This window comes from Rhinolophus ferrumequinum, chromosome 17 (genome assembly GCF_004115265.2).
Source record: "Rhinolophus ferrumequinum isolate MPI-CBG mRhiFer1 chromosome 17, mRhiFer1_v1.p, whole genome shotgun sequence".
NCBI classification, from domain to species: Eukaryota; Metazoa; Chordata; class Mammalia; order Chiroptera; family Rhinolophidae; genus Rhinolophus; species Rhinolophus ferrumequinum.
The window spans coordinates 7,791,796-7,818,857 of NC_046300.1; the positions used below are offsets into that span (position 1 = coordinate 7,791,796).

The following is a 27,062-nucleotide window of genomic DNA, read 5'->3' on the forward strand; positions in this document are numbered from 1 at the left end:
AATATTTGGACCTACTGGTGGAAATGCTTTGGTATGTTAATCCCCTTGGGTCATCCCACTCAGGGAATGTCTGCTCAGGCAAGAAGGGAGGACTTTCCATTCCTTTAACCATGACACAAATATTGATTGCATATTTACAATGCATACACATATAAAAAGTTCAAAATGTTGACAGTTTTTTCTTTGAAGATGGTAGAATTACAGATGATTTTTAAAATTATACTTATCTCTAAATGTATATATATACATATGTGTATATATGTATATATATATATGCTTTCTAAGGCTATAATTATTTTGCATTATTTGTATAATACAAACCTTTGAAAGCAAAAGCTTTTGAAAGAAACGTTAAATTTAATGAATTTAATGGTAGCCCCTAAACAGAGGTAGTGGTCATAATCACCAGACACCTAAAGTAAATACACAATCTAGTTTTTTTCTCTAAACATGCTGTCTGAAGACAAGTCCTCTTGCAGCCTGATTGCTGTACCTATACACCTCTTATAAAATCAGTCATTGTAGGAGCCGTCACTGGTACAGGAGATAGAAAAGTAATTATGGTCACTTACAAAATGGGGATAATTCCTCTTTCATAGTAGTTTTAAGGAATAAATGAATAAAGCACTTGGAACAGTGTCTGGCATATAAGCACTATATAAGTCTTCGCTATTATTAAATACATGGTATTGCTATCTAGGAGCTCCTCGGTTAAGAAAAGGGTGGGAGAGAAGGAAATGATTCTCAGAAAATATAGTAAGAGCTAAAATGCAGTTGAGCAAAGAATGCTGAGCCCCACAGCCCAGGCCCGTAGACTTCAAGTCTTGTGCGGTCAGCAGTTCGAGGCCAGCACAGCCCTTAGGGTCTTCAATGGCCGGCTTGACATGAGCGTTAGCGCTTTGGAATTGGGACCTGGCGTTGGGGGCGGGGCAGCGCCCAGTACTCGGGTCATTCAGTTCCCTTCCTCGTTATAAAATTGGGGCGTGGACGCCCAGGGCGGAAGAGAGAGGCCCACAACACTGCAAGGTTATAGGTCGAGCCAAGGCTGGGCTCGGCCTGGCCTCCCTGTGGCCCGACAGCCTTCTCCAGCCTCCACATTCTCTCAGCGTGTGGGGGGGGCCAGGCGGGGTGGGGGTGGGGGTGCGATGCAGCCGTAGCCCAACGAGGGTAGGTGAATGGCTTGCCGCGCGGGGTGGGAACTACGCTTCCCAGCATGCAACCGGTAAGAGCGGCCTTTGGGTCTCGACCCGCGTCTCGCAGGTCCTCCTGGGAGTTTTCATTGACCTCTGAGCCCCATCTCCCTCGGATCAGCTCGGGTCTCCCTTAGTCCCCGCCCCTTTCGGAAAGCGGATGACTTCGCAGAGTCCCACGAGCTGCTTCCTCCTTCCCACTCTTATTGGTCCAGCCTAGCTGCCATTCGGGAGCAAGGAGGAGAAGTTTCTTATTGATTGGTGGATTCCGTTTGGCGCCAACTAGGAAAGGGGGGCGGGGCAGCGGCGGTCTCCAGTGAGCAGCTATTACCGCGAAAGGCCTTCTCCTGGCAGAGACAGCTCAGCCGGGAGGTGAAAGTCGGCTTGGTTCTTTGAGATCCTGGGTTGGGCAAGGGAGTGAGAGAGAAGCGAAGAGAGTGTGAGCCCGGGCCGTTGCCTCTCGGCTCTCCCTTCCCGACCTGCCGCGTTTGTTTGGATTTAATCTTCAGGTTGCGGTCGCCCGCCTGCCCGCTGGCCTCGCGGGGTGAGAGGGAAGCACCCGTGTATGTGGCTGGCGCCTGCCGGGTCCGGACACCCGCCCGTCCGCGCAGCTTGCCCGCGGCAGCCGCGTCCCTGAACCGCGGGGTCGTGTTTGTGTTTGACCCGCGGACGTCGGCGGCGGGGCGCGCGGCCGAGGCCAGTGCCGGCGGGGCGGGGCGGGCGCGGCGGAGGCGGAGAAAGAGAGAGCGGGAGCCCTGGGAGGCCTGGCGCAGCCATGGAACTGGGCCCGGAGCCCCCGCACCGCCGCCGCCTGCTCTTCGCCTGCAGCCCCCCTCCCACGCCACAGCCCGTCGTGAAAGCGCTGTTTGGCGCTACAGCCGCCGGAGGCCTGTCGCCTGTCACCAACCTGACGGTCACCATGGATCAGCTGCAGGGGCTGGGCAGGTGAGGAGGGACAGATGAGCGGTGCCGCAGACCGCTGACCTCCCAGACCGTTCTTGGGGTGATCAGGCCTGGAGAAGGGCCAGACCTCTTCGCCACTTGGGGACGGCCCCGTCTGGCGGGGGCTCACCATGTGCACCCTCCCCCCAGGCGGAATGTTGGGCGGGAGAGGCCGTTCGGACCCTCCAGGGCCATCCTCAGTCCCGAGCCAGGCCTGCTAGGGTATGGGGGCGGCCCCAGCTCCCCACCTTAGCCACCCCTTTCGGATCGCCCTGTACTCTTCTTCTGTCGCTGTCCCAGGAAGCTCTTTGAAATCTACCCCCACGCGGGAAAAGCAGGCCCTCCTAGGCTCTCACTTCCCCCTTTGCTGAATTACTTCGCCCGGATCTTAGTTTCCTGTGAGCTTTGTTCCTTCTCAACAAAGGGACGTGGCATTTTCTATCCTGGGCTTTGTGCAAAATCATCGCAATCCCTCGACCTCCCTGCACCTTCCTGATGTCCACCCCATGCATTCCTAAAGCCAGGCCTTTTTACTCAACTTTCCGTACTCAAAAGCTCTCTGGACTTCTCTTTATAGAAAAAAAAAAAGAAATCCCACAGTGTTTGTGGTGAAGCTGCTTTCTCTTCAATCTTGGACATCTCATATCCTAAGTGAGCACATGTGTGGGTTTTGCAACCTCTTAGAAGCAGGAACTTGTCCTATTTTTCATCCCTTCTCCCAGCACAGTACCTAGAGCACATGCTCTCATTTTAGGAAATACACCAACATTCATCATAGTCATCCTACCCTACAATGTGACCCAGGCCAGGCCTACCCACCCACTCCTTTCTCATCTTTTATGCTTAAGTGCTAGCTACCTGGGTGTTCTGGGTGGCAAAGTGTTGTGTGGTGTGGTCTAGAAGTAATGATAGTTGATGGTAGCCTGGCCACTTGCTAACCTCATGGCCTGTGTCCTGTATGTAACCTTTTAGTTATATCCTAGAAATCCAGAGAGAATTGTTTCTTTTGGTTTTAGTGAGTATGAACAGCCACTGGAGGTGAGAAACAACAGTTTGCAGAGAATGGGCTCCTCTGAGTCAACCGATTCAGGTATTGTTTTAAATCCTCCACATTTATCGTGTGTCTGCTGGGTGGGGAGCAGTCCTTGGCATTGGAGGAAATGTGCTTTCACCTAGGAACTTTATGTGGCATTGTGGCAAGGGAGAACATTAGTCAGGAGTTAACAGCTAACTTCCTCGTCAGGCTATCTAGACATCAGGGAGGAAAGGTGTGCGCTCGTCTGGCTCTGGTGAGTCTGGGTGGCGCTGAGCAGTGTCTCCTCCACCTGCTACCTTTCGGGAGATGGGCACCTCACTTGGTGTTATTTTGTTGAAGGCAACAAATACTTGCCTTGCTTGTCATGACATAATTGTATTTCCTACATCCCCAAGTTATGCATATGATCTGACAAGATAAACTATTTGAAATCAAAACTATTTCAGAAAACTGGCCCTACCAGAATTTTCTTTCCATGGTTGGAACTCAAAGAAAGTTACTGGGTAACCTCTACCTGAATACCCAAACAATCCTGAGAAGGTTCGGATTAATTACTCTCTTCAAATCCTGTTTTCCTTGATGGTATTGGCAAGTAGGAAAGGGGGATTGGTAGCTATACATGAAATATTAAGACTTGTGCAAATATGAAGTTTTTGACGATCAAGTAGAGACTCAGTTTCAATGCTGGCAAACCGTCCAAGCCTTGAGTTTTTGTTGACCGGCTCAGAGAAACAGTGCTAGGAATTTTATTTATTTAAATAGCAAAGTAGTGTTTCATGTAGGACTTCCTGAGAGACATTTTTATTTCCCACAGGTTTCTGTCTGGATTCTCCTGGGCCCTTGGACAGTAAAGAAAAGTATGTACTCACTGCTTTTAAATATGCTTGAAAAAAACTTTTTTAATTTTTTGAATGCAATTTGTTGTGCTCTGGACTGGCGCTCTGGATTTAGCTGTCCCAAGTAAAACTGGATCCTATAAACAGTCTGGTATCTTTCGAGAATCAGTAGTGTGTGTCAGCAGTTTTCAGAACTTCCCTTCCTTTATTACAGCTGTAATTTGAAGTTCTGTTTGAGTCTCACCAAGCCCTGGCCCCACTCTAACAGCCTTAAGAGAATGTGCATATTTTAAGAGAAGACCTGGGTTTGTTTTTTTTCACCTTGAAGCCCAGTGTTAGGTGCGCTTGTGAGAACAGGAGAGCATCAGAAATCTGTTCTTCCATCTTGCCTAAAATGGGAATGTTTGACTACCCTCCAGACTGTAGGTTAGACACTGCATCTTCTGATATGACTACCTCTTTGCTTTATTGTCATCATTTACCTTTTGATTTCATTGCAGCCTTGAAAATCCTATGAGGAGAATAAATTCCCTACCTGTAAGTTATTTCCCTTGTTTAATTTGAAGTAATACCTATTGTTTGCCGATTAGATACCAGCATGACTTTGATGGTAAACCTTAATGTAGACAATGCTTTTCCTTACTCATAAGCACTCAAATACTCCTAAAGCTTCAATAATTGTCTCTTGTGGGCTTTCCCCATCATCTCTAATTATCAGAGTTTTATCAAAGTAGGAGGGGTTCTTTTATGCAAATGATGTTATGTGGGGGTTGGCAACCTTGCAGGGTTAAATTCCCATCTAGTGGGAACTTATATCCTGTGTTCTGACAAGGTAGAGGCCTGGCCACATGTACTGTGGTATGTGAGGAGCTAGGCCTTCCTATAACCGCCATTTTTTTTCTTTTTTTTTTTTTTTTGCTTTTGAGAACTGAGTTGCCATTGGATTTTTATTTATGTACCCTAATTCCTTTTTCACTTTGATAGCAAAAGCTCTTGGGGTGTAGCCCAGCTCTGAAGAGGAGCCATTCTGATTCTCTTGACCATGATGTCTTTCAGTTGATGGACCAGGATGAGAACAAGGAAAACGTGAGTGTAACATGTTTGTACTAACCTAGGGCAGAGGTAAAACCCACAAGTGCCATTGGCTTACAGAGAAGTGTCTGAGCTGCTTTCTGGGAGACTAAACTTTCATCAACGTTGGAGTCAGAGAAACTTGGATTTGAATCCTGCTGCTTTCTAGATGTGTGATCTTGGCGAGTTCTTTTTTCAGGTTTCTTTGTTTCTTTATGAAATAGGAGTAACCCTACTTTGTAGAACTGTTGTGGGAATTAAATGAGATAACGCAGATAAAGCATTTCAAATGGTTCCTGACAGGTAGGAGTTGCACAGGTGGTAGCTCTTAGGAGTAATTATATCCATGAACAGTTTATCTGGAAGGTTCTGCCCAGGTCTTCCTTTCCTTTTTTTCTCCCCGCTTCTTCTCCCCCCCGCCCCCCACACACACACACTCCGGTTCAAGCCGTTGTTTCTCAGTCTAGTTGTGTAGGACACAACTTCCTGGCCCATGCTGGTGTTAGGAGCCTTGTGCTCCCCCCCACCCCCGTCGTCGGTCCGCTCCTCACAGCAGCTCTCGCTGGCTGCTGGCCGCTCTTGGCAGCACACAGCAGCCCACGGCTGCTCATGCTGTCTGCCACTCCTGGCGGCCCACCGCAGCCCATGCCAACCTCCAGCAGCTCACGGCAGCCCAGCTCCAGGGAGAGCTGTTGTTCACAATCTTAGCTGTAGAGGGCGCAGCTCCCTGGCTCAGGTGGGAATCGAACCCGCAACTTCAAAGTTAGGAGCACGGCCACCTGGCGTTAGGAGCATGGTGCTCCAACCACCTGAGCCACCGGGCCGGCCCTCCTTGCCTTGTTACATTGACCCGGGGTGAGTTGTAAGTTAGGAAAGGCTGCTTGACAGTATTTGAAAGAACAGAGCTAACAAGTCTTAGGGAATTTCAAAGTAACTGAAATGGTAGCTTAGAGCGGGAGCTTGTGGTTGTCCACCCAAAAGTCCAAGAATGCCTTGGCCTGGCTTTTCTCTCACACCTGGCAGGGTGCCTTGCACAGAGTAGGCATCAAGATAGTTAAATGAATTAGCTCAACTTTTCCAGTCTTCTTTCTCACTATATTTCCATATCTGTTCTCTCCCCTTTTCCATTCCCTGATAAAATGCTATAGTTCACAATCCTTACAATCTTCCAGACTTAGTATAAAACCTGCTGCCTCCACGAACTCTCCCAAGGATTCCTCTAGCAACTTGTGCAGTGTCCTGAGGAAGGATATAGAAATGAGTGCCTGCCTTGAGTGCTTGGAAGGCTGCATCAGCCTCTGTGTAGCGCTTTCTACCAAATAGTCCAAACCTGTACCCATGCCTGATCCAGCCCCACTCCCACCCCCCCACCCCTCCAAACTTGGCTTGTCTGCTTGGAGCTTTGTTCTGGAGGGGAAACGGCAGAGGTTAACGAGCTTTCACTCTGGAGTCGTCCTGTCTGGCCGTGAAGCCAGATCTTAGGGAAATTACTTAACCTGTAAGGACTAATTTTGTCTTCTGTAAAGTGGGGTTGATCAGGCTGTAGTTGATGGTTAATGAGCCAATACACAGAAAGTGCTGTCCTGTGTTGACATATACAAGCTTTCTGAGCATTTAGTAACGAGTTCTTAAGTGGATATTTTAGGGTAGGGGGATTATGAGTGCTTTTAAACTTTAAGTAAATGGGATCATACGGTGTGTATTCTATCACTCCTCACTTCTTTCACTCAGCGTTATGTGAGATTCGTACATGTTGTAAACCAGTAGTTTTTTGTTCCCTATTGCTTTTAGTATGGAATACAATAATTTTAAGTGGAAAAAAATTATCTATTGGAAGGAAGAAGGTAGAAAATATAAAGTCCTCAAACAAATCTAGAGTGAAAAGTTCTAGCTCCCATTCACAGTCATTGAAAGGACTTTGCTTTAGGTTTTAGAAAGTTGTTGATTCAGCTTATAACTCAGTGTTTTGTGTACTTGGCAGATACTCACGTGTTTGTTAGGAAATAAAGCGTGGTGAGAGAAAAAGTGCCGTATTAGACGTTAGCTGTTGACAGAGTCATTGACATTCTTCGTTACACAGATCCAGTGTTGGAGTTAGATCAGAAGTTGGTAAACCCTTAGTTTGGAGGCAGTGACGAAGGTGCTCAGTGCCCGCTCCCTTGTCTGTCTCGTCTAAGCTATAGCTGAGGCCCCAGCGCTGGTTTCCATGGACAGCGGAAGATGTTTCGACTCTACTGTCTTGCAGGAAGCCTTTGAGTTTAAGAAGCCAATCAGACCTGCGTCTCGTGGCTGCCTGCACTCTCATGGAGTTGAGGAGAGTAAAGATCTCTTCACACAGAGGCAGAACTCTGCCCCAGCGCGGATGGTATGTGCTCCGGCTTTCATAGGGAAGTTCCTGGTGGGAAGAGACTTAAAGCACCCTCTTTAACCTGGAGTTGAAGACACTCTAGTAGCTCTCGCTGTCGTTACCTTGACTTTGTCTTTCGAAACTAGATGGTCACATTTTTGGTGTTTTGCTGCATCTGGAGAACAGAGAGGTAGAAGCAGAGTGAGAGGTGGTATGTTTGAAATAATATTGGACTTGAGCAAGGCTTATTTGACCCGGTTGATTCTGGGGAAATAATCTGCAGGCATTCTGGGTCATTCTTCTGTGTGTATGGTGCGATTATATGTCTTACTTAAAACTTGCTCTTTCACAATGCATCCTAAGTGCTAAGAGGTACTTCCCAGAATGGGAAGAGAGCAGAGAGCGCTTGGCTTTTTCCAAAGGTGATTTATTAAGAACCGTTGTGGATTTCAGTGAACCTAGTGCCGGTAGGCTGCTTGAAAGCATTTGGGTCCACTTGCCCCAGGGTTATTTATTTGCCAGACAAAGACTGTCACTACTTTCAGAGTTTCCTACTGGTGATCTGACAGCTATAGACTAGAGAGGCCCAACTTGAGCAAAATGACCACCTGGTGTCCAGGTTTTCCTGGGAACTTGCATCTGAAAATACAACTTTCCAGACTGACTGGTAGTCTGAGGTGTGGGTTCCTCCAGTATTGCTGTCTAGCGCTTGCACAGAGCACTTTTCTGTTTTCTTGTCTTTAATCTTCATAAGCCTGTGAAGTAGCTGGCACTCCCCCATTTTACAGATTGGGAAAGTGTTGCCAAAGGACACAGATACACAGAAGACCAGTATTTAACAACCTCCTGATTCCCAAGTACACAGTAACCCATTGACAGCTGGGTCGCCAAACTAAGTATGTTTAGTGTACGTGTGCTTGAAGCCAGTGTTTCCTGTGATCTCTTGGCCATCCCTAACTGTAGCTACTGAGGGTACAAACTGAAAGAAAGCGAGTGTTAATCTTACCAGTTTGGCTTTTGATCATGTCAGAGGGTGTTTTGTATCTTTGCTTTTAGTCTCCAAGTGCCATCTATCTTTCCTCATAATGGCTTCTTGGTGTAGGAATCTTGGAGAAAGAATTAGGTCCCGCCCAGAGATTTGTCCGTCATTTTCTATAGCACATCTGCACCTGGGGATCTGAGGCCCTAGGTCACAAAAACTGATGTTCTCACATGGCGTGAGTATTCAGAGGGTGTCGCCCCGCAATAGAGTCACCTACCCCTGGGTTCTGCTGGCTGCAAAGCTGCCAGTGTGCCCAGGGCGTGCCCAGGTGCACTTGGGGAGGATCAGGAACAGCCCGGAACTTGTACCTTGTGATGAGAGTTAGTCTCTGAACCAGAGTAGGCCAGCTGCAGACAGGATTCCTAGGTGAGCGACCCGCCCGCAAAACCAAAGGGCCACTTGAGGAGTAATGCACTCATGCCCCAAGGGGATTTGGATCTGAAGGATGTTTGTACGACTCACGTGGGGACCCCTTGTTACTGTGGGAGAAAAGAAAAATCTACCTCGGAACTTTTTACCTGGCTTTGAAAAAGCATGTGGAAAAGAAATACAGTATCAGCAATGCACATATTAGTAGTGTTTATCTCTAGAGGGTAGATTTATGAGTGGTTTAAATTTTCTATATTAAATACATACTAGTCCTATAATGGGGTTTTTCCCCAGAATCAAGATAGGGTTGCCTAATGTGATACCCCATTTTTACTCCAGGAATGTTCTCTTGTAGAGAGTGTAGTGGGGAGAAAAGCTTGGGCTTTGGAGTCAAACAACTGAGCTGTGTGATCTTGGTAACCTTGATTAAGCATTAGTTTTCTGATTTGTTAAGTAAGAAAAGGATTACCCTTAGTGTACTGTGAAGCTTAAATGAGAATGTACGTGTAAAGATTATATCATAATGTCTGGCACAAGTAATTCCTCAGTTAAAAACTGAGCAGCTGTCATTTAGATTCTAAGTCTAAAGAACTAAGATAGATTTTAGATTTTTGTAGAGCCAGGCCACCCTTTATTTCCCTCTGTCAGAATTGGAGTAACATAAGCATTCTCTAGGCCATTTTGTCATCTCCATGGAGACCGTGTCTTCTCACCCTTCCTCATTTCAGCAGGTTATGTTATCATGGCTTCATATTGTTCTGTGTTCACTGATTACAATCCTCTGATAAAACAAAGCTTGTCTTTCATCAGAGGCTATTCCCAGATCCCACTGTGACACGAATTGCTTCTGGGAAGAGTTCCTTGTAAAGGCTACTTGGCCTGACTCAGGACTTTGTGTGGACTTCACATCATTTATAGCCTTCGGATTCATAGTCCTTTGATGAGTTGCTGCTAAAATTTTACTTATAACAAATGTAGTATGTTTTCCTCATAAAAACTAGTGACCCATCCAAGGAAATCAAAATTGATCATTTATTAACAAGCCATGAATTTTGTCTCGTAGCTTTCCTCAAATGAAAGAGATAATAGCGAACCAGGAAATTTCATTCCTCTTTTTATGCCCCAATCACCTGTGACTGCCACTTTGTCTGATGAGGATGATGGCTTCATGGACCTTCTCGATGGAGAGAATCTGAAGGTACCATGTGTGTTTTCCTATCCATTCCACTAACTACTCCTGGAGAAGTCATGTGAAAAAGTACAGCGATTCCCCAGGGCTTGAGTTGGCTCATATTTTTGTTCATTTGGTGAGAATTTATTGAGCCTGTGCTTCTAGCCCGACTAAATCCTGTGGGGACTTCAAAAGAAGACACTGATACGTCCCTTCTTACCCCGAAGGAGCTCATAGTCTATTTTTGTGCAAGAGACGTGAAACAAGAACAGTAGGCTAACAGCCACACAGCCTAAAGCTGAAGAGCTGAGGATCCCTCCCTCCACACAGGGCCGGGGTACTTTTAGCGATGTTCAGATAACAACTGTAAAGTGTGATTCTCTTCTCACCTTATAATGTTGGGGAGTGGGGGAGAGCGGCAAACAGATGCTTCCTCTCCTCCTGTCTGGTATTCTTCGGGCCAAATCACACCTAAAGCATTGAAACTCATGCTCATCTCTAGTGGATCTTCATAACACGTTTTTCTCTTTCTTTAGAATGATGAAGAGACCCCGTCCTGCATGGCAAGCCTCTGGACAGCTCCCCTTGTCATGAGAAGAACTACAAACCTCGTAAGTAGTTCCAGTGTATGTAGAGGGAGCCTTGAGTGATTGGGCCTCTGGGACAGAGGGGACCAGACTAAACGGAAACTAACCCTTCTGCTCACATCACCCCACGAATCAAACATTGTTTCATTTGAGATTCTGTCTTTCGGTCTCTGGGCCTTGACTGGTCACTAGTGTTTTCTGGTGTTAATGCACACTGTTTTTTCAAGTTTTTTTGTCCTTATTGGTGTGTGAAGAAATCTGGGCCATGTATATGCATGCAGTTTTTGTTTTCACAATTTCTAGTTCATCCCAACCATTCTAGGTCAGTCAATGTCCTTTCTGTACAACCCTGACCTCCGTTAACTTCTGGTTTAAGATCACTGGAGCATATCTGCTAAACTGAATTTAAGAGATTCGGTTATTCTTAAATTATATACGATGTGGTATTGGCTTAGATTTTAAGTGACAGCTTCATGAGTGAACAATCTGTAGCTGACAGGAATGATCTTAGGCAGCTTAAAGAGAAAGACTTCTGCTTCAGGACCATCCACACCCCTCAGCCCAGCTGGTGGCCCCGCCGCAGACACAGCCGCTCTTCCTCAGGGGTGTTCACTGGAGATTCCTGGCCCGGAGCAGAAAAGGAAGATGCTAGTCCTGCCCTGTTCTGAATGGGATGGAGAGAACATGCTGGATCACCACGTTTAATTTTCCACTGTTGAGAGAATGTGGAAAGACTACAGCATGTTCAGAGACCAATTACTAGAATAAGGAGACGCAAAGCCGTGATAGATATTATGGACTGGTTGCCAGGTTGGGACAGTAAAGCTTCATTTGAAGAGGAATTAATTAGTCTTGTTCTTAAATGCAGACAAAGAACACCCTGTTTTGCATTACAGGACTTCAACAGGGCTATGAGATGGCCACTGCAGGAGCTAGCAGGGTTCCTTATAGCTGGTTTTGAGCCAGAAAGATGAGTGAAGGTGCAGAAAGTTGGAGAGTAATACCGGTGTATGGGAAGGGAAGGCCGGGTGGTCACCCAGGAAGGGACGCTGCACAAGGGGAACCAAGAAGCAGCTTGAGGTTCCTCACAAGTGACAGTGATTGATGGCACCTTAGCATTCCAAGCTGTGGCTGCAGGTGCGGATAGCGTGGGCACTGGGTGAGGCAGAGTTCACAAGCTGGGGCCTTGGTTCACCTCAAAACACAGCATCTCCCTCAGAAGCCACTGAGGGGCACACACCCACGTGGGTACCCTGAGAAATTAGGGCTGCGTTTGCAAGTTTGGAGCTGCCTGGCTTCTCTCCCTGGGTCTCTGGCTTTCATCTTTTTCTTTTTTTTTTTTAATTTATAGGGGTGACAGCTCTCATCTTTCTAACTCTTACTTTGTCATTTTGCCCATGTTTTCAGTATTTGAACACAAAGTCTGCCAAACATCTGGAACACCGCTTTATCTGTTTTCCACTCAAAGATCATATTTTCCTTGTAGGTATTCCCCACATGGAGTTTAGGATTATTTTGGAGTTTAAGGGTGCTAAGAGGATTACCTGTCGATAATTGAGGTTTTATAGATTTGTGGGGTTTTTTTTGTTTGTTTTTTAAATAAAGTGGTGAAAGAGTAGTTTATTAGAAGACATAGGACACTCCTATAGACATAGGACAAAGGGATTGGAGTGGGTGCCGAGCAAAGGCCAAGCTCTAGAGGCCTATGTATTTGTTATGTGTTTTTCCGTTTCTCCTGTATAGACTTACCCACGCAGTTCTTACATAGTCCCTTTAAGTTTAGGACAGACATTAGTATTTCTCTTGCTTTATTTAAATTAGAATTGCCCTTGACTCAGCTGTTTGGTTGTAACTGTTAACAGCATAAGCAAAGGCTTGGATGACTCACTTCCGGTTGGTTCCAGGTCCTAACATGGCCAAGGGAAGCTCTGCTTCAACAACACCTTTGCCAAGCAGAGCCCTACTCTGGATTTCAGTTTCACCTGAATGAGAGGTTGTCTCATTTTGAAAAGGGGCAGCCAGCTTGCTGTGGCCACCAACATTCGCTTCCGCCAGGAATTCGTGGGGTTGCTAGATGAACCAACCCTTAGCCTGTGCTTCCACATTGAGACTTTGCTTCTAGTCAGTGGCCTTAATTGGTCATTTTTATAGCCTGTGTGTTGTCTTGCCCTAAATAGGGTTTGTGTCCATTGTCATCCTCCGGTACAGCTTGGTTTAGTTCAGCCCCAGTATTAAAACTTCACACTTAGAGCAGTAAGACAACAGGAAGTGGGTTATTTTTCCATTAAGAAGCTGCCAATGGTGAAGCAGACAGCAGCTTCTTTTGTGAGAGTGGCCTTGTTACACTCAGCATGTAGTCGTGTGTGTCCCATTTTAATAGGTGGGCATTGTAGACATGGCAACGGCAGGAGTGTCCACCTGAGTGCTGTGAGCAAGGTGGGGTGGATCCCCCAAAGAGCGTATGTTCCAGCTGGGACTCAGAGTATGTGGGAGCTTGTTAGGGGGCAGGATGTTCTTTCTCATGAAAGAACAATTCGTTTGAAGACACAGCAGGTAGCCCAGTGAAGCTGGAGGTTGGGGCCTGTGTGGTGGGCGGGAGAGGGGGGCAAGATTATGATGGGTGTGGCTTGTCTGCCAATTGGACTTGATGTCCCGAGAATGTTAGGATTCCTGGAGAATGGTTGTGTTAACTGGAAGGGTGGAGGCATCATAGTCCACTTAGGAGCCTGCTGTGGCCATTCAGAAAAGTGCTGAAGACTCTGAATCATGGGGAGGAGGGAACAGATTGAAGGGTTCTTCATAAATTAGAATTACTGATATCTGGGTGGGATAGAGGTAAAGGAGAAGCCATGAGAATGACACCAAGGTTGTCAGTTTGAGAGATACTCTTAAGGTTGCTTCTTGATTTTGTTGGGTGTTGTATGTGTGTGTGTGTGTGTGTGTCTGTGTTAAGTGCCTGCAGGGTGGAGAGCCTTTCTCCTATCTTCTCCATCACATCTGGTACCATATGGTGTAGGTGTGCCGGCAAAACTGCCACGTTAGCTGGTACAGCCAGCCATAAGTTGAATGGAATGACAGGACCTGGGTTTTAGGGTTTTAGACCCTACCTCAGCTACCTACAAACTGACCTTGTGGGATGCACTTCTTCTGTCTGCAAATTTCCTAATCTATGAAATAAGGAGTGTCGATTAGGAGGGACCAGAGTTGTTTCTAGCTGTAGTGTTCAGCTAGTTTGAAACAAGTCTTTTTAATCTGAAACCTTTAGTCTAAAAACTTTTTTTTTTTAAATCATCCACGTTTATTTATATTCCAGAGCACCTAGCACAACACTTGACAAACAACGGTAACTCACAGAATGTTTATATTTTTTCCGGGAAAATACCCATCCTATCAATATAATATAGACTCATGTTTCCATGAGAGATACTTGCAAATGGAAGGTTAGAAGCAAGTCTGCCTACACAGTTATATCTCATTTATTATGCAAACGCCTAGGGAAAATTCTGTATTGTCACAGTACAAGTTCAGAGTTACACAGCCTTAGCTGTACATTGTAACTATCAGCTATCAGTGCCCCTGAACTACAAATATGGGACAAATGAACTGTAGTCTTAAGGCCGCTTACCAATTATCATAGGTTAATGGGCATAGATTTGAAGAAATAGGCTACCCCAATACGAATGTTATGACTAAATTTACTAGGTCCTTTTGAAAGACAAAATTATACACAGTATGAGAATGCTTGGAAAATGGCTATCAGTTTGATACAGTGGATTTCAAGTCACCTGTAGGGTACTGTGGGCCCTTCCCAGTGGGCATTTTCCTTCCACAAGCAGTTACTCAGGTTCACAGTCGCCGGAGCCTGTGTGGGGGTTGTGGTTTCTGCCCATGAGCAGCTCACAATTCCCTCTGAGACCCTGCTGTTGAAAGCAATGGGCCCTCTTCCAAAAAACGCTTCCAGTTCTTCTAGGTAAAAAGAAAAATCTCTGGTCTTGCTTTTCTGAACAACATTCCATTGAAATAGGGCCGGCCCGGTGGCTCAGGAGGTTGGAGCACTGTGCTGCTAACTCCGAAGGCTGCTGGTTCGATCCCCACATGGGCCAGTGGGCTCTCAACCACAAGGTTGCCATTTCGATTCCTCGAGTCCCGCAAGGGATGGTGGGCAGCGCCCCCTGCAACTAAGATTGAACACGGCACCTTGAGCTGAGCTGCCACTGAGCTCCCAGATGGCTCAGTTGGTTGGAGCGCGTCCTCTCAACCACAAGGTTGCCGGTTCGACTCCCTCAGGGGATGGTGGGCTGTGCCCTCTGCAACTAGCAACGACAACTGGACCTGGAGCTGAGCTGCACCCTCCACAACTAAGACGGAAAGGACAACAACATGAAGCTGAACGGCACCCTCCACAACTAAGATTGAAAGGACAACAACTTGACTTGGAAAAAAGTCCTGGAAGTACACACTGTTCCCCAATAAAGTCCTGTTCCCCTTCCCCAATAAAACCTTAAAAAAAAAAAAACATTCCATTGAAATAAACTTCAGAAAAAGAAGAAAAGCCTTGGTCCCTGGGAGATGCCATGTGGGAGTGACACACTCCACTGGGGACTTTCAGGAACATTTCAGAGAAGAGGCAGCATTGAAGTTGGCCTTGGAAAGGACTGGCTCCCTGGGGTATGAAAGGACATTGTGCATAGGAATGCCTGGCCGAGCGAGGCTCACCAAGTCACGGACAGGCTGAGATGAGTTTAGAGAGCTGAAGTCACATGGTCTCCACCGATCAGATAGGCTGCCCTCAAGGCTCTGGGAAATGAGTCTTAAAAAGACCCAAATAGGGAGGACTTCTGAACACAATTTCGAAAGACTTGCTCCTCTGCGGATCCCCACACTCTCCAAACTTACACTCTTAACTGTTTTAACTACCTCACTAGCTCTGTTGTATAGTATAATCTACCTCACGTCTTTTCTGGGTTATTAAAATGGGGTGGGGTATTAAAATCTGTTTGAGATGCTCAAGCAAGGTGCAAGTAACCACACAGGGGCAGAGGAAGCCAGAGATGTGTTCTGCCTGAGAGGTGACAGTTATTTGATTCTTAAGATCTGTGTGGACAGAAAGCTTTTTCAGGGTGTGGATTGTCTTCCTCACCTCCACAGAATGTCAGCCTAGTACCTGGTCGTGGGGTCCCAGGTACTTAGTCTGCTCGGTGCCAGGCCCTACAAGAGTTGGCGGAACAAGGTGAATGGATAGCATCTGTTTCCTAATTTAGGGTGAATTTAAACCATCCCATGAAGCCCTAGGTCCATTCTCTTTACCATGCAAGTGAGCAGGTCTTAATGAAAGATGGCTCTCTCTTTTTTTCCCCAAAGGGCAATCGATGCAAGCTGTTTGACTCCCCTTCCCCATGTAGCTCCACCCAACGGTCAATGTTGAAAAGACCTGACCGATCTCAAGAGGAGTCCCTGCCTGGAAACACGAAGCGGAGGAAGAGCATGGCTCGGGCCAGTCCCGAAGAGGCAGCCAGTCCAGAGAAGCCTCAGGAGGTGGGTTCTGTGGCTTCCTTTTTGCCCGAGGGGAGTGCTACTGTATGTTTCAGTTCTAAAATTTCCATTGGGTTCTTTGTCTTTGCTGAGACTTGCTTTTTGTTTCTCATTTGTTTCAAGCATGTTTGTGATTGCCTGTTGAAGCGGTTTTGTGAAAACTGCTTTAAAATCCTCTGGTAATTCCGACATCTGTGTGGTGTTGTTGGCTTCTGTTGATTGTCTTTTCCTGTTCAAGTTGAGATGTTGCTAGTTTTTGGTATGACAAGTGATTTTTCAATTCTGTCTGTATATCTTGAGTATCACGAGACTGTGGTCCAGGTAAATCGGTATTATTAGGCCTCAGGGACTGCGGGGCAGGTGGGGATGGAAGTTCTGGTTCCCCAACACAGCCTCCCTTGGCACGATACCTAGAGGAGAGGCAAGCTTCATTGTTGCTGGGCAGGAGGCGAGTTTAAGGCTTCCACTCACACCATCCCCGTGGAGCAGGGATTGGGCCCTTGATTACAGCTGGGCAGGGGCAGACAGCTAAGCTCCCCCCCCTTGCTGATGGGGCCATTATTTTTCTCGTGGTGTTGGCTGGAGTAGAGTGTTGTATTGTCTACAAGTTTTGTCTTGATAGGCTGCCCTTTTCCGAGTCCTCTGGCTCAGGAAAACAGGCTTTTCTTAGGGCTTTTTGTTTCTTTGGGTTTGCTGTGTTGCTATCTCCAGCTTCATGAATCTTAGGCTAAACTCGTTTATTTTTAATCTTCTTTCCCTGATCTATTTAGATCTATAAGTGTCCCATTACTTTAGGTTTGTCTTGCAACTTTGCAGTGTTTTTCATTGTCACTTAGTTTTAGGTATTTTGGTTCCTTTATTTTCATTTATTTAATTCAGACGTCTTGTGTGTAGCCTAATACAATTTTTATAAAGGCTTCACCTGTACTTAAAAAAAATATGTATGCTCTTTGGTGTTAGGTTCAGTATTTCTTTCTAGTCGCCCAAGTTAATGAATGGCATTTCTCATAGTTGTATGTGATTTCCTGTTATTTTGAAACTTTCTCTACTAATAGATCATGAACATCTCTGTAGGTCAGTAGACAATTGTAAATTATTTTTAAAAAGCTGCATGAGAATCTTTATGGCTGTGCTATTTTTCTGTTGATTAACATTTAGATTGTTTCCGATTTTTTAACACTATAAACAGCTACGATAATTACCATCCTTGCAGGTTCATTTTGGGGGGAATAAGTGGGGTTGCTCGGGTAAATGCTATGTACACGCACTATATCTACCTTCTAGAAAGAGTCAGCAATGCATATGTCTACGCGAAACATGAATTGACACATTTCTCCAAAATCTCCCCAGTGTCAAATGTTATCCTTCCTAGAAGGTCTTGGCTATTTTGATGTGTGAAAAGTGGTACCTCGTGTCTGTTTCTTGATTCCAGGGGAAGACCGAGCATCTCTTCATTTCTTATTGACCATTAGCCGTTTCTTTGGATGAGGGATCTATCGTTAAAGAGTCTTGGTTCCCTGGGCTTAAGTCCTCTGCTCTTTTGCATTACTTAATTCTGTTTATTCTATGGACTAAAGCCTTGAAAACATTGTATCCCAGCTGTGATCACTCCATTTTATTAACTAGTTTATATATTGTGGTCTGTTTCCTGATTTTAAAACTAATCTTGCTTCTTGAAATGTCATGTTTGGCTTACTTAGAATTGCTTTTATTTATACCTGTTTTTCCTTCACTGTACAGTTTGGTATTGAGCATTATAAAAGAAACTAGAAAACTGCCCGTGTTTTCTGTGGCATGAAAAGGTTTGAGTAAATACCAGTTGTCTTAAAAGGTTAGCTAGACCCCAGCCAAGAAAACATCTAGGCCTGGTGCCTGACATTGTATAATCTGCTCTAGGTGCCTAATACTTTATAACCATTTTATTTCTTCTAATTACAAGTGGAATTCTAGGTTAAAGAGCAGGAACATTTATGAAACTTTGTGTTGTATACATGTCAATCAATTGCCTTTCAGAAAGCTTCTAGTTTATGTATCTATCTATATTTAAGAATATTCATTTCATTTTCCTCTTGCCATATTTGAGATTTGCCTTTTTATTTTCTTAATATCATCCCCAGTTGTCTCCTAAATACCTATCTGTTTCTTCAAATCTAGATCCAATAAGATCTGTACATTGCAGTGGGTTGATAGGTCTCTTATTATTTGGGTTCCTGTACCCCATCTTTTTGTTTCCCTCTTGCAATTTATTTGTAGAAGAACTCAGGTGATTTGTCCTACACTGGTTTCCACAGTCCTATAGCATCTTCTAACCTTGTCTTCTCTCCCCTATGTTACCCATAAACCTAGACTCTTGAAAGGCTTGATCAAATTCAGGTTCCATTTCTTTGGCCAGAATATTTCATGGGTGATTTCGTTCACTTTGATCAAGAGGTGCAGTGTGCCAGGCAGCCACTGATTGCCTAGATTCATTACTTCATTTAATCAGGGTTTCCAAAGGGGATCTTTGACGTCTGACTCCTCTCAGTTTGGCTCCTGAGGTTTTGTTGTCAAAATAGAACTTTCTGAAGTGTTTTACCATACATACTGAGAAGCATGCGAGTAAATGTATATCTCAGTGAATTTTCACAACGTGAACACACTTCCATCAATACCAGCTGTGATCAAGAAAGAGCGTTAGCGGCCCGGAGCCCCTCCTGTGCCTCCTCCCTCGGTAACGCTGACCTGGCCTCAGACACTGTCACTGAGTTTTGCTTTTTATGTCTGGATATTCCTTCTCAGCATTGTCTTTGTGAGAATCACCTGTCGTGTCCATCCATGGGGTATTTCTTTTTCGTTGCTGTGTCGTATTTCATTGCGTGAACAGACTGTCAATTTTCTGTTTTACTATTGATTGACATTTGGGTCGTTTGTTCATAGGTTTTGGTTACTATGAATAAAGGTGCTTTAAACTGTTTTTTCTTTTTTGTAAACATACACTTTCATTTCTCATGGAAATGCTGGTCCTAGGCTAGTCGTGTGTTTAGCTTTAGAACACGCAGCCCAATAGTTTCCCAAAGTGTTTGTGCTTACAACAGTGTATGCAAGTTCCATTTCTCCCACATCCTTACCAGTCTTTGGTGACTGTCCATCCCATTAAACATTCTGGTGAGTGTATGATGTCTGGTTTTAATTTGCATTCCCCTAATCGTCATTTTTCTTGTGCCGACATTTTCCTTCCTGGGTTACTTGTTCAAGTTTTTTTGCCCATTTTTCTACTGGGTTGTCTCTTTTGTGGGGGTACTGTATATATATTTAGAAATGAATTTTTATTGGATGAATCTTCCCATTTGGCCTTGCCTTTTCTCCTAATATTCTTTTGATGAACAGAATTTCTTGATTTTTAAATGTATTTCAACTTATCAATCTTTTTGTTTATATTTAATGCTGAAGAAATTCTTACCTCCCCACGATTAGCCCTTTTGATATACCGTTAGAGCTCTGATAGCTGTCTTGTTCTAACCTGGAGTCAATCAATTCTTTTAAAAATCCTGGTTTCTCTTAGTGGAAAATAGTATTTAAAGCCCACACTGTCCTCTACGGGTGCTCGTGGCAGTCCTAGAGCTTCTCAGTGAATTGAACTCAGAAATACTTTTTTAGACTTAGCCGTACTTTTAATCCCTCTTTTTTAAAAAAGAAAACAGTTTCAGAGCAATTCAGTTAGACACTGAAATAATAGACCTAGTCAGCAACCCGTTTTTTTCAGTGAAGATTCCATCAAATACAAAAAATCTATATTTGCTAAATAGCGACATTAACATTTTAGTCTCCTCCGTGCGACATGTTCCAGGTGAGTGTTTTCAAAAGTCCGGTTCAGGACCCTGGCCTCATTTTCTCCCTTTGATTTGTTACAGATTCTACATCAGTCTTTATCCCTGGTGTCTTCCCCAAAAGGGACCATTGAGAGCATTTTGGATAATGACCCAAGGGACCTTATAGGAGACTTCTCCAAGGTAATTGCAAACAGATGCAAGCCTCTGGCTGTGATGCACGGTTGGTGGGGTTACCTAGAACCCCTCAGCCTGCCTCCTTTCCTGAGGTGGCTTCTGGGGTTTGAAATTTTTAAAGATAAGGAATCAAACTCATGATCAGATGTAATTTGGTCTCTGGGACTGTAGACCTTACTGGTGCTGATCAGAGGTTTTCAGTAGGAAGCTGCTCGTGGCCACCTTGACTTCAACCCAAAGACCAGGCTTTCTGGGCTGTGTTTCTGATTACAAAAATCATATAGAAAAGTATAAATAAGCAGAATAAGGTGGCTCAGGTGGTTGGAGCGCCGTGCTCCTAACACCGAGTTTGCGGGTTCGATCCCCACATGGGCCAATGAGCTGTGCCCTCTAAGCTAAGATTGTGAACAACAGCTCTCCCTGGAGCTGGGCTGCTGTGAGCAGCCGGAGGTCGGCGTGAGCTGCCGTGAGCTGCCGTGGGCTACCGTGGGCTACCGTGAGCGGCCGGCCAACTGCCTCAGCCTCGGGGAGCGCAAGGCTCATAACACCAGCATGGGCCAGGGAGCTGTGTCCTACACAACTAGACTGAGAAACAACGGCTTGAACCGGAGTGGGGGTGGGGGGAGGCAGAAGAAGGGGGACAATAAAAAAGGTTTTCTGAGACTGAATTCCTCCATTGTCCAGAGGAGCTAGGCCATTAAGGGAAAAGCCCCCGGGGCAGTGCAGAGGGAGATCTACTGATGGCCAGCCAGTGGTTTTGCTGTGGGGCGGAGTGGGCCACCTTTGAGCTATGGTGATTATGAGGGTGGGACAGCAGCTGCTTGTGTAGCCACATATGACTTGATGGTTACCAGACCAATCTTTTATTCATTACTTAGCTAACTTTTTGACCCTGCACGTGGCCATGGGGATGGGTGCGCTCTTGATTCGGGCACTTGCCACAATGAGTAATTGCTGGTGTGCCCATCTTCCCCCTCAACACCTGGCCGGGTCTCATTTTTCCCATCTCCAATCCTAGCACCATTCTGGGCATAGTAGGTGCTCGGTACATGAGTGAAGTGCATTTCTCACTGTGTTTTTAAGTGTTCGTCACAGTTTCGCGACTGAGATAAGGATTTGTAACAAAAAAGCAAGAGGAAAGGAAATGACCGGAGTTCTCTGTATTCAGACCTGGCAGACTAGTGGGCTTTAACATCTGGAAGTGGGAGTAATATGCCTTAGAGGTTTGTGCAAAAATCAAATGCCGGGACATTAATGAAGGGCCTAGACGAGTAACTAGCATGATGTCTTAGATTAAAGCTTATTGTTTTTAATGCTGCCTCTTGCCAAGCAGGTAAGCAGTATAAATGTATTGATATTTATAGGCTTTCAGATTTGCTAAGTGTCTGTCTCTCTTTTTTAAGGGTTATCTCTTCCATACAGTTGCCGGGAAGCATCAGGATTTAAAGTACATCTCTCCAGAAATTGTAAGTCATCCTTTTGGAAGCTTCCTCTCATGGAATATTTGAATCTAGCTGTTCTGGCCACCAAAACTGAATCTCCTGGGCTTTCTCTCCACAGATGGCATCTGTTTTGAATGGCAAGTTTGCCAACCTCATTAAAGAGTTTGTTATCATCGACTGCCGGTACCCATATGAATACGAGGGAGGCCACATCAAGGTATGGGTTCCTGAGGCGTGCTGGTGAGCCCTGCTGTGGTAGGAGGCTTAGGAGGAGCCCCAGACGGCCTCTGTGACTTTTAGAAAGGGGGGTGGTGACACCCGGCTGCTGCTTAGCTCATATGCTGGTTACGAGAAGTGAGCGAGCACTGTGTGAGAGGCTTTTGACTCCCAGTGCCCTGAGGGAATGCCCTGGCCTCCACTACTCTCTTCCACCTCGCACAGCAGACATTCCTGTTCTGGCCCTCACACCATTACAGCAAGGGCACGTGGAGGGGCTTCCATTGATTTCAGCCAGGCCTGAACACCCCAGGGCTCTCTGGCAACGTGGTGGAGTTAAGCTACCTGGTGGAGAAGGGTGTTGGGATACACTTTCCCAGGAAGAAAGTAACTGTGCTTTTTCGTCTTTTCACCAATGAAATAGTGTTCAAATATGGTACGGGAGTACTTTAAATACAATGTTAGTGTTTGCCACTGTCTTATGGCTTTTGAAAGTCCCCAAGTTCACCAAAAGTATTCAGAAAGTCTGCGTCGTGCCCGTTTAAAGATCCCTCTCTGTCATTACTGCGACCGTGAGGCCTGCAGGTGCCAAGTGTCTGTGGTTCCTTCACAGGGTGCGGTGAACTTGCACATGGAAGAGGAGGTTGAAGACTTCTTACTCAAGAAGCCCATCGTGCCCGCGGATGGCAAGCGTGTCATTGTGGTGTTCCACTGCGAGTTTTCTTCTGAGCGAGGCCCTCGCATGTGAGTGCTGCCCAGAACTGGTGCTTCTGTGGGACGTGGTAGCGTGTGGCATGTCCTCGGAGCATCCTGCGGCGTGTCACACGTCATTTCCCTGCCATAGTCTGTACACGTGGCCTGGAAACACACGGTTTTGTTACAGTGAATCGACATGGAATAGATGTCTTCTCAAATTCTTCTCTATTTAGCAGTCGCTTGATGTCACGAACAGCTTCCTAGAGCAGTTTCTCGGCCTGACCTGACAGTTTCCGCTGGGAGGGGCTTGTGGGCTTGTTCCGTCCAGCCTGTCTGTGGAGCTAGAGTTGCCTGTGCACAGTACCCCCCGGGGAGCTGGCCTCTGCGCCATCGCCCCCACTCCTGAGTTAGTCCTTGCCACTGTGGAGCGTGGCTCACTGTTTAACCTTCTTTATATTGAGTTAAACTCTGACTCTTACAGTTTCCCCCACTGTCCTTAGTTCTACCCGTGGGGATGCTGTTCTCAAGTGACAGCCTTCAATACGATGTGGTTGCTGTATGTGCAAATGCCACAAAAGTGTGAACTCGCTGTGAAACTTGATGTTTCAAACACTTGTCAAGCCCATGTTTGCAAAGGGAGTGGGTTGTATACATTCACGTTATTGCCACATTGGGGGTGAGAAGAACTGCCCCCCACACATACCCCTTATTAGCACGAATCTCTGTTCGGGTTTTGGTATCTCACGCCCTGTTATAATTTACTACCTGAAGATCTATTTTATACCAAAATAGGCGGAAGTATAATTACAATAAAACAACACTGACTTAAGATTTAAAGTGATATTCTGAGGCTCCACACTCTCACTAATGGTGACAGGACTGGGGCTGAAAAACGTGCTCAGAAGTGAATGATGATACTGAAAAGCTAGGGGAGAGGCCAGACAGCTGCCCAGCTGTCATCTGTGTCCCTTGAGAAAGGACTGCAAGCCTGGAGTATGTCGGGTACTACTGAGGCAGTGAAGGTACAGCAGTGAGCAGGGCTGGGGCGCCTGCTGCAGGGGTGGGGGGAGGGTCACAGTAGGGGGACAGGTGAGCGTGACAAGTGCTGGCCGATGGTTAGCCAGGTGGGCTGGGAGGAATGCAGCTGCCACTGGCACGGTCCGAGAGAGACTCCCCAGGGCCCTGGTCTTGGGCCACCTTTTTATTTGAACCATTTCAAAGCTCAGAAAGAGGCACGTGCTTGACTTGATTTCATCAGTTGTTAACATTTGCCACATTGCACACACACGACTCCAGCAGGAACGTGGCGTGTGTGGCCGTCTCCCCAGGTCCTTCCTTCGGCAGCTGTCTCCTAAGGATTAGGACTTGCCAGCACTAGTACAAAGCCATGAGCATACAGGAGGTGGGGTTTGAGCAAGACCGGAGGTCCATTCTCGAGTGGAACTATTCACTCTACAGACACTTACCTCTCCTGTGCCAGATACCGTCCCAGGTACTGGGGAGAATAGTGGACAAAACAGATAAATCCCTACCTTCAAGGGGCTTACGTTTCAGAGTAGGCAGGAGGCAGTCCACATCATAAATACGTAAAGCATGCAATATGTTAGAAGGTGCTTCTGAGAAAAAGAAGACAGGGGTGGGAGCTCCCAGGCAGCATGGAGGAACAGCAAGGGGGCCGCAGTGGCTGGAGCGGAGAGTGAGGGAGAATGGGGGTCACAAGGTGTCGGCCACTGTTAAAGACTTTGGCTTTCGTATCAAGCGTTGGGCAGTAAGGAGCCACCAGCCAGGGGAGAATATTCAGTCCAGGCATAGGACGGAGCAGCTGCCCTGAGGCAGGAGCAGGCTCAGCCTGTGGAGAAGCCACAGGAAGAAAGGGGGACACGGCAGAGGAGGTTGGGGACGTGGCCGGGCGGAGATGAGTGGGAAGCTGGCTTAGGCTGTCACTGCAGATGGCATGCGCGTGGTGGCAGGGAGGGTGCCGGGCAGGGCTGTTTAACTTGGAAAAGGGAATTTGGGGAAGAAACCGTTTACCTACTAATACGAGCAGTGACACCGGCTCTGCCACTGTTCTAAAGATCACACTTGGCCGGGAACACACAAGTCAGCCCTGATTGTTTCCATGAATGAATGCAGAGTTGGGAAAGTGTGGAAGGAGTTCTTCCGCCACAGGCACTGCTTTGGCCGCGTCGTCGTCCAGAGGAGCTCACTTTGCTGTGGCCCCCTTTCCAGGTGCCGCTACGTGAGAGAGAGAGACCGGCTTGGTAATGAGTATCCCCGACTCCACTACCCCGAGCTGTATGTCCTGAAGGGCGGATACAAGGAGTTCTTTCTGAAGTGCCAGGTAAGATGGGCTCTCTGGAGAGCCCAGGGTGGACAGGTGTATCTGTCTGGTGGTCGTGATTTTCTGCCAGGGGCCCCGGGGATTTCCCTGCACGAGGCCCTAGAACCCACCGACCAGGTCTGCACCACTGCTCCCAGCCTCGCAGCCCCAGCGGGGAGGGAGGCAGAGGTGCCCTGACCTCACCCGCTCTTGTCCCCCAGTCCCACTGTGAGCCCCCCAGCTACCGGCCCATGCATCACGAGGACTTCAAAGAAGACCTGAAGAAGTTCCGCACCAAGAGCCGGACCTGGGCCGGGGAGAAGAGCAAGAGGGAGATGTACAGCCGCCTGAAGAAGCTCTGAGGACAGCAGTAGCCGGCCCTCCCCCACCCTCCTCTGCTGCAGAGAAAAGAGCGAAGGGGCCAGCTGTGTGACATTTGGAGAGAGGGGCTGGGGCTTCCTGCCTTAAACCCACCTGCCACACTCCCAGGGTTGGAGCCCAGAGCCTCCTGCTGGCTACGCCTCTTCCGTCCCTGCATCAGGACAGTCTGCCAAGGTTGTCACGTGCCACAGCACAGGTCTGAGCACCAAGTCAGGATATTCTGGCAGCTCATCCCACAGCTGGAGGAATCACCCGGGCGCCTTGGGCGCGGCCCCTCAGGAGGGGAGGGGTAGGAGAGTGGGAGTGGAGAAATAACAGACGGAAATGCTGTTGGCCAAATACCAAAGACAGCCTGGGAAGAAGATGGTCTTCGTGGGATAACCCATGTCTTTAATTTATTCAACCTCATCAATCACTTTATTTTATTTTTTTTTTTAACTCCTGGAGACTTAATTTAACTGCTTCATTGATTCACAATACTGCCATTCTAGGTAGGGCTTCATCATCCCAAGGACTACCTCTGCTTTTAATTAAAAATGGGGAGAGGGAGAAGAGGCAAATTTGTCTTCGGACAGAACTAGGAGCTCTGTCACCCCCAGGAGGTGCTGTGGTACTGGGGCTGCTGCTATTTAAAGGACTGAGGTACTGGTGGGAGCAGGCACTGGACTCGGCCTTGGCTCCAGGACATAAGCTACACCTCCCAGACCTACCTCGAAGGCCGTTGAGATTTGTTTGGGGGGTCAGGGGAGTGACCCTGCTCATTTTTGCCCCAGTTCTCTGTGATGTTGGCTGGTAGAGGAGTCACAGGAAAGCACTTCTGGCAGCTTCCATTGGGCCCCCCCAGGTCAGTGTTGGGACATGGTAGGGTAGGTATCCCAGACTAGAGGTGTCGGGTGGGTGGGCTCTGGGATGGGGGAGGGCAGTACACATTGAGTATCTTCCTATTACTCTGATACTCTGATAGCTTTGAATTTTCTAAAAATAGTCATTTTATGAGTCAAGGAGGATCAAATCAGTGTTGGCTGGCCCATCCAAGGATGGGGAGAGAGGCTGGGAGCCCTGAGCATTAAGAGAAGGGAGTGGGTCCTGGCATAGAGATAACTGTGGAATGTGTTTCTCAGGAGGCAGCGTCAGGGAGTTTGAAGGTAAAACTGAGTTTATCATGGTTTAATTTGAGGGACGGAGTGGTGCATCATCACCAATTGGCTGCCTCCTCATCTAACCCCACGGAAGTAGGGGTCTCCCAGGAACACCTGCCGTCCGGGGAGCCGGGGCTGACTTGATTGATTGCGGACAGGCCTGTTTGCTTCCTGCTCGTCCCCACCCTCAGGCGCCGGCCTCCTCACCATCTTTGCTCCATTGAGGGGTCTCCAAGTTTGTCTTCTCCCCTCTTGCCTGGGCTTCCTGTTCTGCGATGGGGAGGGAACCAGTGATACTGGAGATGACTGGTTGTCATGTTAATGGGTTTGAGTTGCATTTGGCTATAAAACAATCTTGTTAGAAAAAGTATGTGGGGAATAGGGGAGAGGGAGGAGACCTTTCTCCACACACATGGAGACACATTTCAATTGGTCTCTAATGTTGTTTGTAGGGATTTTGTTGAATCCCTGAAAAGGGAGGTGGGATGGCCTCAGGTTGTACCAGCTTAGCTAGTATTGCTAACCAACTATTGCAGGCTCTGAAAATAAAAACAATCTTAAACCCATGCTCTCTGCCTAATTCTTGATAGATTCAGAGAATTGCGTTTCCCTTTAAGGTCCTGGGACCGCACTTTCTAAAACCAGTGCCTGTGGCCGCCACGTTTCCTCAAGAGGCCAAAGGGCTGTCACGTGGTCTGGCTTCAGGGATGCCGGAGTGACCTCCAGTTATTACCCTGAGTCCAAAGACAAACTCGTGATTCA

At 46.9% G+C, this 27,062-nt stretch overlaps 1 protein-coding gene across 2 annotated transcripts; it reads left to right on the top strand.

Moving 5' to 3' along the window:
* The first annotated feature begins 1,247 nt into the window (after window positions 1–1,247).
* On the top strand, window positions 1,248–26,860 carry CDC25A (cell division cycle 25A). 2 transcript variants are annotated; one of them, XM_033133168.1, is made up of 15 exons: window positions 1,250–2,135; window positions 3,149–3,222; window positions 3,983–4,025; window positions 4,505–4,541; window positions 4,989–5,090; window positions 7,321–7,440; window positions 9,897–10,031; window positions 10,541–10,615; window positions 15,953–16,126; window positions 20,014–20,112; window positions 21,510–21,572; window positions 21,667–21,765; window positions 22,378–22,508; window positions 24,690–24,801; window positions 25,002–25,693. In XM_033133168.1, exons 1-15 carry the CDS (start codon window positions 1,966–1,968, stop codon window positions 25,140–25,142), a joined length of 1,575 nt encoding a protein of 524 aa, XP_032989059.1. In that variant the 5' UTR covers window positions 1,250–1,965; the 3' UTR covers window positions 25,143–25,693. The 2 variants fall into 2 exon arrangements, with proteins under 2 accessions (XP_032989060.1, XP_032989059.1); XM_033133169.1 differs by lacking the exon at window positions 7,321–7,440 and having other exon boundaries at window positions 1,248–2,135; window positions 25,002–26,860.
* Window positions 26,861–27,062: the final 202 nt, after the last annotated feature.

What these genes read in the sequence shown, in the direction of transcription:
- CDC25A (XM_033133168.1), top strand. Translation starts at nt 1,966, where the DNA reads ATGGAACTGGGCCCGGAGCCCCCGCACCGCCGCCGCCTGCTCTTCGCC. An exon ending in ACTCTGCCCCAGCGCGGATG is followed by an intron (nt 7,441 to 9,896) that starts GTATGTGCTCCG and finishes TTTGTCTCGTAG; the next exon opens with CTTTCCTCAAATGAAAGAGA. An exon ending in AGTACATCTCTCCAGAAATT is followed by an intron (nt 21,573 to 21,666) that starts GTAAGTCATCCT and finishes TTCTCTCCACAG; the next exon opens with ATGGCATCTGTTTTGAATGG.